At 48.4% G+C, this 11910-nt stretch overlaps 1 protein-coding gene and 1 non-coding gene across 2 annotated transcripts; one reads left to right on the top strand and one right to left on the bottom strand.

Annotated features, from left to right (window-relative positions):
- Positions 1–5789: 5789 nt before the first annotated feature.
- Positions 5790–7225, bottom strand: LOC117849346 (chlorophyllase-1). The gene is made up of 2 exons (XM_034730892.1): positions 7212–7225; positions 5790–6333 (listed from the first exon to the last, which is right to left on the bottom strand). The coding sequence occupies exons 1-2, from the start codon at positions 7223–7225 to the stop codon at positions 5790–5792; spliced, it is 558 nt and encodes a 185-aa protein (XP_034586783.1).
- A 1783-nt stretch (positions 7226–9008) lies between these two features.
- Positions 9009–9144, top strand: LOC117851127 (small nucleolar RNA Z247). The gene has a single exon (XR_004639487.1). It is a non-coding gene; the product is annotated as a small nucleolar RNA Z247 (small nucleolar RNA).
- Positions 9145–11910: the final 2766 nt, after the last annotated feature.

The raw sequence follows: 11910 nt of genomic DNA, 5'->3' as shown, positions 1-11910 counted from the left end.
CGTCTCGTATACGCGTATTGGAAGTACTGTTTGCATAGCTGAGAGCTTTCTCGTGAACGTGTGCTAGCATTTAGGCGTGATAGGTGCACCCGAAGCTTTTACGAATTAAGGCGTGTTCTGCTCGAGAAGATTAGTGACCTTAAAAGAAGACAAAAATGAGTAGTTGACATTGCGATAAAAGAGACTACGTGATTGCGCGCAAGAGTTTGCTGTCCTCCAGTGAGTAGAGTGCGTGTTGTGCGCAAAAGTTTGCTACCCTCCGACGAGTAGAGCGCATGTTGTGCGCAAGCGGAAAGTAAGCTGGAAAATAATTAGAAAAAGTGACTTAGCTTGATTCGTGGACGATTGTCGACGAAGCCGTGGCAGTCATCGATGAAACCGCAATGGTTGTTGATGAAGCCGACTAGTCGGAGTCGATTCCGACTAGTTGTTGATGGTGCGAAGTTTGCCCCGATTAATTTTCTTTGTCGAGATGGGTAGTCAAAGTAGTCGTCGATGAGTATCATGGCGTAGTCGAAGTAGTCGTCGGTGAGTCGCCCATCGAAGTAGTCGAGACGAGGAGTCGAAGTAGTCATACTCGACTAGTAACTAGTCGAGATGAGTAGTCGAAGTAGTCATCCGCGGGTCACCAAACGTCCTCGCGAAGTTGAAGTAGTTGTCGGCGACTGGATGTTGGCGAGGTAGTCGAAGTAGCCGTCGACGGGTTATCGTTCGTCATGGTGAGGTCGACGTTGCTGGTTGTTGGTTGTCGCCACCTAGTCAGAGTTGATTCCAACTAGTTGTCAACAGTGTGAGGCTCGCCCTCAGCTAGTTCTCTAATCGAGACAAGTAGTCGAAGTAGTCGAGATTGTCGTTGGCGTGTTAGCTTGCCGATTGTAGGTGTTGCCGCGTGAGTTGAAATCTTGTTTGGTACGATCGTTGATGTACATGGTAGCTTCCTTGGTACATCTTCCTTGCCCGCATAGCAATTTTGCTTGAATTGAATTTCAAGCCGAAACAGATACGCATGTTGTTACATGCGGTTCGGCTCTGATTCGGATTCCGTCTTGACTTGGACATGGAATGTAGTGAGATTCCATTTTGGATTCTGTCTCGGCACTGGTGGCTTCTGCGGATAGAATTGGAAAACAAGCTTCTCGACTCTGCTGCGAATTGGACCTCGGCGACTTGTTTCGAATCGGAACTCGGTGACTTGCATCTCATCGAGTAAATTGATTTTGAAGATGAGGTCCTTCAAGCTCGCCCGATGATTTTGACGATCACCCCTACCTGACGCGCTAGTTGTTGGTGTTTTATACCCGGCAACCTACCGAGGGAGTACCTGAGGTACTTGATTTGTTGGCGGGGGATCAACGGACCTGAAACTTGAAGGTAAAAGTGAGGTCACAAGACACGGATTTATATAGGTTCGGGCCGCCAGAGTATCGTAATGCCCTGCGTCCTGTTTAGAGTGTTGTATATTGCACCCTGTGCTTGGTATTGAGTAGCCTAGTTGTAGGCTATTGGTGACGATTCTCAGCCTGCCGATCTAGGTATCCCTGCCCTCCCTTATATACTCTAGGGGGTAGAATTACTAGTCGGTTACAAGGAGGAGTCCTAATAGGAGTACATGATATGAGTCCTAGTAGAATTACAGGGGAATCCTAGTAGGAGTTCATTTTCTTCCTTCCTTGCGGGTACTAGGGATCTATCCCCAATAGGGAGATCGTTGAGATCATCGGGCGATCTTGAATGACCTCATCGTCAAGATCAATCTACTCGACAAGACACAATTCACTGAGTCGGAGTTCTGAGCAGACAAATCTACGTTGAGATAGAATTGATGCGCTCTGCATTGCAATCAAACACCAAGTCGGTTTCCACTGCAGGCTGCTGCATACGGCTCATCAATCAAGTCACACACAGATTGAGGCAAATAATCAAGTCGTCGATGGTCTACTTCGACTACTCGTCTTGACTGGAAAACTAGTCGAGAACGGTCTACTTCGACTACTCGTCTCGACTAGAAAACTAGCCGGGGACGGTCTACTTTGACTCCTTGTCTGGACTAGAAAACTTGTTGAGGACAGGTTCCACGTGATCAACAACTAGTCGGAATCAACTCTGACTAGTTGGCTTCATCAACAATCGACACGGCTTCATCGAAAATCATCCATGAATCAAGCTAAGTCACTTTTCTAATTATTTTCTGACTTGTTTTCCGCATGCAGGCAATGCATCGACTACGTATTTGTGTACACCTCTCAACGGGAGTTACCCTACAGAGCTACACTTTGCGTGTGGAATGAGGCGCCTACATGTGCTGACGTTGTCAGATTTGAAGTATTGGGGAGTTTATTGTCAGGGATCTGCTATGAGGTGATATGATTTTGGTGAAATAAACTTTTAGTAAAACCCCCAATAGATAGTTTTGAGGAAAAATCAAAACTATCTCCCACGTTACGCATACAGGTGCCCTAACTCGATCAAGAATTAAGTATCCAATCTAGCATGGTGCGCCCGGAGAGGTGCGCCGCCGTCCTGGACGATGTGCTGATCTACGAGGTCCTGGTCCGCCTCCCCGCCAAGTCCCTCGCCCGCTAGCAAACAGATCGAGAAATATACCAACTTTTAGCATGTAGTACCACATGTTGTATGTGGAGAGTTGAAAAAGTTTGGAGGGCAGAAGAGGAAAAATTTTTTAGTTTTGCCGAGTGCTAAAAAACACCCGGCAAACTTATATTTTTGCCGAGTGCCGAGGAAAAACACTCGGCAAAGTAGCACTTTACCACTTTGCCAAGTGTCACTAACGGATACTCGGCAAAGTGCTAACAGCCGGCACGCCATTCGGACAGCCGTCACGCGTGCCGATCACGTGATATCTTGTTGCTGAGTGTCAATTTATTGCCGAGTGTCATCTTGTTGTTTGCTGAGTGTCTGATATAGGACACTCAGCAAATACTGTTTTTACTAAGTGCATTTCGTTTGCCGAGTGTTTTTTAAGAGCACTCGGTAAACCAGAGGTTTGCCGAGTACCCGATGGAATACACTCGGCATCTCTACTGGTTCCGGCAGTGGCTGCGGGTGTTTCCGCCGCTCCTGGCGCGCCGGCATCACCGGCGCTAGCTTCGTCCGCCGCCACCTCGAGCTGTCCCGCACGAGGCCTCCTTCCGTGCTTGCCGTCCCTCGCGAGGTAGACCCTCTCGACGACTACGCCACTTCCACGGAGATCAGCTTCCACCGCCTCATGCTCCCACCGGCACCGGCGCCAGGCACCACCGAGACCGAGCTCATCTTCGAGAAGGCGTGGCCGGAAGGCATCACGCGCCGCATCGCACCAACGCACTGCGACGGCTTGGTCGCGATCGCCACGGCCACGGACAGGGTGTTCGTCTGCAACCCGGCCACCGGAGAGTTCGTCGCGCTGCCGCTCGGCAGACATAACGCCGAGCTACAGGATAGAGACCTGCTGGTCCCGCCGGTGGCTCTTGGCTTCGACCGATGGCGCAACTGCTACGTCGTTGGCAGGTACTTCTACAGGGCGTACGGCGAGAAGTCCTTCAACAACGTCACTGGCGAGTACTCTCAGGACTACGACATCGGCCACGAGGTGTTCACGATCGGCGCCGGCTCCTGGGAGCTCACCCAAGACCCGCCGCACGCCGTCGGGATTCTGATGCCAATGTGCACGCGGCGCGCCTTCTACTGGCATTCTGACGTGCCGAAGCCACGACTGATGCGGTTCAGCCTGCAGGGCAGGACGTTCGCCGTGGTGTCACGCCCTCCGGTCGGCCGTGACCATCTCAGCGTCCACGAGATGGTGGACCTGGACGGGAAGCTGTGCTACGTCCACGCTGCTGCAGAGGCGTCCTTCCATGTCTGGCTAGCAGATGATAGGCATGATGAGCTGCAGTGGTCGTTGCATTGCCGCATTGATCTCCACCCAGATCCCAATCTCATCTACTACTCGAGGCCGGTGATCTCCGATGGGGGCAAGATGTTGTTCAGAGCGGCTGGAGAGTACTCGTACAACCACCTGTTCTGGTGCTCCGTTCCGAACAACACTCGAGAGAAAATGGTGGACTTGTACACGCGACCCGACGGAAGCAAGTACGTGGGACAATCGCAAGACCTTTTACAATACGTTGTGCCTTACTTCGAGAGTTTGGTCTCCCTCACAGCATGTAACTACTGAGAACATTCTCCACGCCGATGGATCGAGCCGCAACGATGGATTTGGGAGACTCCACTTTTTCTTTTTTGCCCATCATGGCAGCTAGTTGTAGGTCGAATTTGATGATACCTATGCTGTTCTGTGGTTTTCAACAATTCGTCGTGTGATTTGGTTCAGTCGGTGAAGCAGTTTCATCCAGGTCATGGCAAATCGTGAAGGAGGAGGCAAGTAGCGTGCACCTTTTATTGTGTTATTTCCTAGTGATAAATCTTGCATCGATGTGAAGGTTTTTTTTTCTTGGTGATTTTAGTTCATGGCTGCACCAAACCCCGACCCTATCCGAGACATCACCATCTCTAACCTCATGCTCGGCCAATTTGGCATGTGGAATGGTAGGCATAATAGAGTTTTGGCGGTGCATGTGCACAAGAACACCACTAGTATCTGCATTGGGACTGCACTCAAGCACTACAACCTGACGCTTGTGCAATCTGCCAATCTTCCTATCTTTTATCAGTTTCCTTTTGGATGTGGTATCAAGGCTGCATTCAGTGCTTTTCAGTGGTGTGCTCGTGTCTGGCTCTGCCGTTCTGGTCGTTCCACACTCTGCTTCCGAGTTGTTCTTGGTTTCCAGTTCCTGCTGTTCATGCCGGCCGGTTGTGAATTGTGAAATTTGTATCTGACGATTCTGAACCAGGTTGTGCGCCGAGCAACGTTCAGCAAGCAAAGCTGGTCCCTTGTTTCCTGACAGTCTTGGACTAATACGTGCATTTTATTCAGATCATTGGTTGTAGTATGTAGTAGGTTCATCAGCTAGAAACTCAAGTCACTTCTTGGCGCTATAACAGTGCAGTGCAGTAGCATTTCTGCTCAGTTGCATTCACTCATTTTAGTACTACTGATGCTCTGAAGCTCCCAGTCAATTTGGCTGTATATACTTCTGTAAATACTCACATACAGAGCATATGTTAAACGGGATTTGCAAAATCCTCCTTTCTATCCTGTTCGGTTATGTTTCAGTGGTAACGCCAATGCCACATTCTCTGAATGTTGTCACTGTCGTGGTATATGTTGCAGATGACGTGCCTTTTCTGACTATTTTTACTGCAGTTTCTGTATTCATTAATATTTCGGTGGCTCCCTGTTGAGCATTGTGCTAAGGAAATGATATACATGTGAGTTGTTTGCAGATGGCGGCAACACGGGACATTGTTGACTTTTTTACTCAAGTTTTTAACTTTGATCATTATTTTTCTGATTAGAATATATTTATAAGTATACGAAACTATACTTTGAAAATCTACACATTTGATTTATAAATACCTTAAAAACTATTGGTAGTCGAAGTATATAAAGTTTGCAAAAATTTTGGTCAAAATGTGACAGTATTGCAATTTAGCAGTCATTATTACAAGTGGAATTATTTATTTTCATATACCAACACAGTACACAGACGCGGCAAATATCCCTTTTCACAAAAAAAAAGACATGGCAAAGATCCAACAACATACAGATCAAAGGCTTGGCAGTTTTATTTAGTTCATTATATCAGTTGGACGTAGCAACACACATACAACTTATTCAAGCATTTGACTGTTGCATGACTCCATGTGAGTCGTGATCCTGTTCCTGCTGCTCATGCCAAACGGTACTCAACTGGATTGAGTTTGGCTGGAGCAAGCCCAGGATCTTTCAGTATGACCCTAAGATCACCGTCTTCTCCAGAAAGCACGGCTTTCAAGAAGGCGACCATGATCCCAGCAACGCTCCTCCTCATGATCTCCTTGCAGTTCTTCCCCTCCTTGCAGAAATACCTGAAGAGTGCTGCTGCATATTCATCATCCAGCATGTCCAGATGCCCATAGTCCCTAGTCACGATGTGGTAGCAGGGTGGCTTGCACTCCCTGTAGAACTCCCGGTGGTTGACATCTTTTGGGGCACAGGCAGAGCCAGGGAGGAGCTCGTGCCTCTTCTGTTCGCTCAGCCCGGTGCCGATGACCAACACCGGCATGGCTATGTCGAAAGAGGAGCGCTCGTAGGTGAGGATCTTGGGTGAGACTTGTGAGGACTTGTCTTGGCCAGCGACAGGATCGATACCAATGAGGCCAGAGATCTTGAGGCTGGTCTTGGTCCTGCCATACCCAAGGGCTAAAGAGAAAGCCGTGTGGGGTAAATTGAAACTGAAACATGTAAAAAAAATAGCATCATGGCTCAGGGTGGGAGGCGACTCGACGTGCTTCCACGACTCGTCCAGCTTCCAGGCTCGGGGGCTGAACGCCGCAGACGACTCGACGTGCCTCCCGTCGCCCGGCCGACCTCTCTGGCTCGGGACGGTAGGCGACTCGATGTGCTTCCAAGACTCGTCTGGCTCCCAAGCTCGGGGGCTGGGTGCTGCAGACGACTCGGTGTGCTTCCCGTCACCTAGCCGACCTCTCTAGCTCGGGGCGGGAGGCGACTCAACGTACTTCCACGACTCGTCCAGCTCCCACGCTCAGGAGCTGGGCGCTTACTTCAGGTCGGCGTGCCTCCATGGCTCCGCCTGTCCTCGTACTTAGGGGCTGGACACCTATTTCAGGTCGGCGTGTCTCCGTGGCTCCGCCAGTCCTCGTACTCGGGGGCTGGGCGCCTACTTCAGGTCGGCGTGCCTCCGTGGCTCTGCCAGTCCTTGTACTTGGGGGCTGGACGCCTATTTCTGGTCAGCGTGCCTCCATGGTTTCGCCAGTCCTCGCACTCATGCTCAGGGGGTTGGCGCCTATTTCAGGTCAACGTGCCTTCATGGCTCTGTCAGTCCTCGTCCTCAGGGGCTGGACGCCTCTTTCAGGTCGGCGTGCCTCCGTAGCTCCACCAGTCCTCGTCCTTGGGAGCTGGGCGCCTATTTCTGGTCGGCAGGCCTATGTGGTTTCGCCTATCCTTGTGTTCAGGCACTTGGACCTACTTTCGGGATCAACTTTTTCTTCTTTGACCATTGGACCGATTATACTAATCGCTTCAATGCTCGGGGGCTACTCCATATGGAGTGCGTCTTCCCACACTCTCCATATCCTTCGCTTCGACTTACTGGATGTCCCCCATCCACCAACTCGGCACTCAACTTTGCTCTGCATGTATGGCTCTGCTCGGATTTTCTTCTTTTTGAGCACTACGCAGCCTCTCCGTCACTATGACGCCATCACAGTTTCAGCCGACCACATTCCAAGCTTCACCGCGATGTCCTCAGGTTCCTGTTCGCCTACACATCGCTCGAGAGCTTGAGGGATATGGGTACCTCATAGGTCCCTACCAACCAGGATACCGGTCGGCCCTGGCAAGTGGGCCCGGCCGGCCAGAACGTGCGGGCCAAGGATATGAAGATACTTAGAGCACAAGTCAAGGAGGCTGTGCGATTCAAATCAGCCTAGATATTACGGGATATATGTTGTAATCCAACTCATATTGCTTATCGTATAACAACTGACTAGATTAGATTCAAACGATTATAACTCTAGGTCGTCAACCTATATAAGGCAGCTAAGGACACCTCCCGAGGGCATCCCATCCTATCAATCCAACATTAACTCTCAAGCAATACAAACCACCAGCATACAGGACGCAGGGTATTACTCTTCGGAGGCCCGAACCTGTCTAAAACCCTTATGTCTTTCATGTTCTCATGATCACCTTTGAGTTCTTCATTTCACAATCCCCTCCACCTACAAATCAACCACTTGGATAACCCCCTGGTGGACTGCTGGGCTACTAAATCCGACAGGCAGTTAGTACCGGTTGGGGACTTCAACCAGTACTAAAAGTTGCCAATTAGTACCAGGTGAAGCCTCCACCTGGTACTAAAGACCTTTAGGCACATTAGTATCGGTTGGAGGCTTCATCCCGTACTAATGGGTGACCACTAGTACCGGATGAAGCCTCTGTTAAAGGATATGTTTGTAACCTGTTCGGACTCTATGCTCCTTGTGCGGTTGTGATCTGGTCAAGTGGGGATAGGTTTGCTTAGAGATAGGGTATGTCCAGCTGTATTTCAAATATATGAAGCCAACTAGTCCTAGGTATCAATGTAAATCTCTTGTTGAATTTCACCCTTTATAAACGTGTAACCGTGGCGAGTCAAGATAGGCAACCACATTTTCTCCTTTCTTTCATGGTAATCACGTCATCCTTTTCCTAAACATACCAACATACCAAACTCGCGAATTCTGCGACAGAAGCAAGTTCCGGCGACAGGAATTTTTTCCACTTCCGGCGACAGGAATCTTTTTCCGGTCAGCAAGCCTGCGCCATCAACAACTTCAGGCGATAGGAATTTTTCTTTTGCGTCAGCAACAGCTTGCGCCAAAAGCTTCTGGGCAAAGAAGAAAAAAAACAAAAAAAAACTAGAAGCATGGCGTCAACTTCCTCCAGTATGCCGGTGCCGGTTCTTGGGCTTGTCTTCGAGAAATTGACCCGTGACAACTATCTACTATTGAAGGCCCAATTTCTTCCTGCTATACGAGAAGCTCAACTCATGGGGATCCTAGATGGATCTAACCCTGTGCCGCCCAAAACTGTGGAGGTGGTCAAGGCGGATGGCAAGAAGGAGATCGTCCACAACGTCAAGTATGACTCCAGGGTTGCAAAAGATCAGCAGGTTCTGAGCTACCTGCTGAATTCTCTCACCAAGGATGCGTTAGCACCGGTGGCAACAACGATGACAGCAGCAGAGGCATGGGAGGCGCTTGAGAGGATGTTCTCGACGCACTCCAAGGCACGGATTGCAAATTTGCGTGTTCTACTATTTACGATGAAGAAGGGTAATATGTCGACCTCAGCTTACTTCACTAAGATGTGCTCGTTTAAGGATGAATTGGCCACAGTTGGGGAATTCATAGATGACGATGAGATGATTCACTTTATTTTGAATGGTCTTGATTTTGATTACAATCCCTTTGTGTCTTCTATGCTTGGTCGGGCTGATCTTTCTTTGAGTGATTTGTACTCCCAATTTCTTACCTATGATCAACGCATGGAGATGTATCAAGAGGGTGGCTAGTTTCAGTCGTCAGCAAATATGGCTGGTCGAGGACGCGGCGGCTATGGCAATAATTATGGTGGTCGTGGCTGTGGTCATGGCAACCGTGGCCGTGGTCGTAGCTATGGTGGTCACGGTGGACCAAACCGTGGCAATAACAATAGTAACTTTGGCCAAAACAACTCGATCAAGCTTTGCAATGTTAAGATTGTATGTCAGATTTGCAAGAAAGCAGGACATGAAGTAGATCGTTGTTGGTATAGATACGACGATAATGAGGATCAACAAAATCAGAAGACTGCAGGGGCAGTTACTACTGGCTATGGATATGACACAAACTGGTACGTCGACAATGGGGCGTCGGATCATGTCACTAGTGAGCTTGCGAAGACGACCGTCCATGACCAATATAATGGGTGTGATCAAGTGCATACGGCCAATGGAGCAGGTATGAAAATTAGCAATATTGGTCATACAACTTTACATACCCCTAGCAAAAATATTATCCTAAAAAATATTCTTCATGTTCCTAGGTTAGCAAGAATCTAGTATCTGTTTACAAACTAGCTCGAGATAATGATGCTTAATTAGTATTTCATTCAAATTTCTTTTGCATAAAGGACCAGCAAATGAAGAAAATCATTCATCAAGGTAGATCCCGAGGAGGCCTCTATCCCCTAGGATCACGCATAGCTCCAGAAGATTCCAAAAAACAAGTTTTTTCGACCATTACTCCTTCAGCTACTCGCTGGCATAGTAGGCTTGGTCATCCAGCTTTTCTATCGTAGAGAAAATTATTAATTTAAATAAACTTTCTTGTAGTAGTGATAAAACTTTAGAGTCTATTTGTAATTCTTGTCAGATGGCCAAGAGCCGTCAGTTGCCCTATCCTATATCACATAGTACATCTAAATTTCCACTTGATTTTTTTTTGATGTCTGGGGACCAGCTCCTGTGTCTGTTGGGCACCACAACTATTATGTTAGCTTCATCGATGATTTCAGCAAGTACACTTGGATCTATTTACTAAAGAAAAAATCTGATGTCTTTCAAGTCTTCCATAACTTCCAACAACTCGTTGAGAGAAAATTCAGCCGCAAAATCAAATCCATGCAGTCGAATTGGGGAGGTGAATATGAGAAGCTAAATTCCTTCTTCCAACGCATAGGCATCACCCATCGTGTTTCTTGTCCTCATGCTCACCAACAAAATGGCGTGGCCAAACGAAAACATCGTCATATAGTTGAGGTAGGCCTCACTCTTCTTGCTAATGCATCTATGCTCCTAAAGTATTGGGATCATGCCTTTCTAACCGCAACCTACCTTATTAATCTTCTCCCCAGCAAAGTCATTAATTATGAGGTTCCTGTCACTCATCTTCTTCATGAGACACCTGATTATAAGTCTCTTCGAGTGTTTGGTTGTGCTTGTTGGCCCAATTTGCGCCCATACAACTAACGCAAGCTTGCTTTTCACTCCACTAGGTGCACCTTCCTAGGTTTCCTAGGTTATAGTGCTATGCACAAGGGGTTTAAGTGTCTTAACATCTCGTCTAGTCGCATCTACATCTAACATCTCTAGGGATGTCGTCTTTGATGAAGAATTCTTCCCCTTTGCTCATCTCAATCCTAATGCTAGCACCCAACTCCATAAAGAGATCTTTCTTTTGCCTCCACATTTGCTTAGCTATGGGGTGTAAGTTGTGTGCCTACTGATGCTAATTTACCTGATGGTTCTTGTGAGATCATTGGTTCTGTGCAAGAACTTACTTCAGAAAATTTGGAGCAAATTGGAGGGGGAAAAGGAGTATACGCTTCTGGTTCTAGCGCTGCACATCCGGCCGCAGCTGATCCGGATCTGCCTGTCCCCGCTGCCGCTAACCCCAGTGCGACGCATGCTGCTTCGCCCACGCGCGTGCCTGGAGCCCGCCTCTGTGCCAGCCGGACTCACGCCTGGTCCTGCCTCCGCCGCTCCCAGCGCGACGCGTGGGCCTGAACGTAGCACTTCGCCCGCGCGCGTGTTTGGTTCCGCCTCCTCCGCTCCCACTACGACGCGTGGGGGGCTCGAAAGCACTGGTTCGCCTGCGCGCGTGGAGCCCGCTTCTCCACCACTGCCACGTCCACAGGCAGTTTCATCTATGCCATCGTCTGCGCCAGCAACAGAACCACCTGGATCTTCTATGGCTGCTGGATCTGGTGCATTCGAGCAGAATTTTGAGCAGCGGCGCACTCGTCTCCAACATGGTATTGTCAAACCCAAAAGGTTTACGATGGGACTATTCGATATGGAAACTTTTGTGCTACTGGTGAACCAGAAAATTTGCAAGAAGCACTTGGTAATTCTCGATGGAAGCACGCTATGCAAGAAGAATATATAGCATTGCTCAGAAACAATACATGGCATCTTGTTGAGCCTAAGGATGGCTGTAATCTAATTGACTGCAAATGGGTTTTTAAAGTCAAAAAGAAAGCTGATGGAATAATTGATCGATATAAGGCACGATTGGTAGCGAAAGGTTTTCGACAAAGATATAGGATTGATTACGAGGACACATTCAGTCCAGATGTCAAGATTGCTACTGTGAGGCTAGTTTTGTCTTTAGCAGTATCTAGAGGTTGGTGCTTACGACAATTGGATGTTTAGAATGTGTTTTTACATGGTGTTCTGGAAGAGGAGGTTTATATGAAACAGCCTCCAGGTTTTGAGAAAGATGGCACCTCACATCTGGTGTGCAGGCTTGATAAAGCAATTTATG

This window comes from Setaria viridis, chromosome 3, assembly GCF_005286985.2.
Source record: "Setaria viridis chromosome 3, Setaria_viridis_v4.0, whole genome shotgun sequence".
Classification (NCBI taxonomy): Eukaryota; Viridiplantae; Streptophyta; class Magnoliopsida; order Poales; family Poaceae; genus Setaria; species Setaria viridis.
The sequence above is the reverse complement of the archived record's forward strand: the minus strand, read 5'-3'. Positions and strand labels throughout refer to the sequence as shown.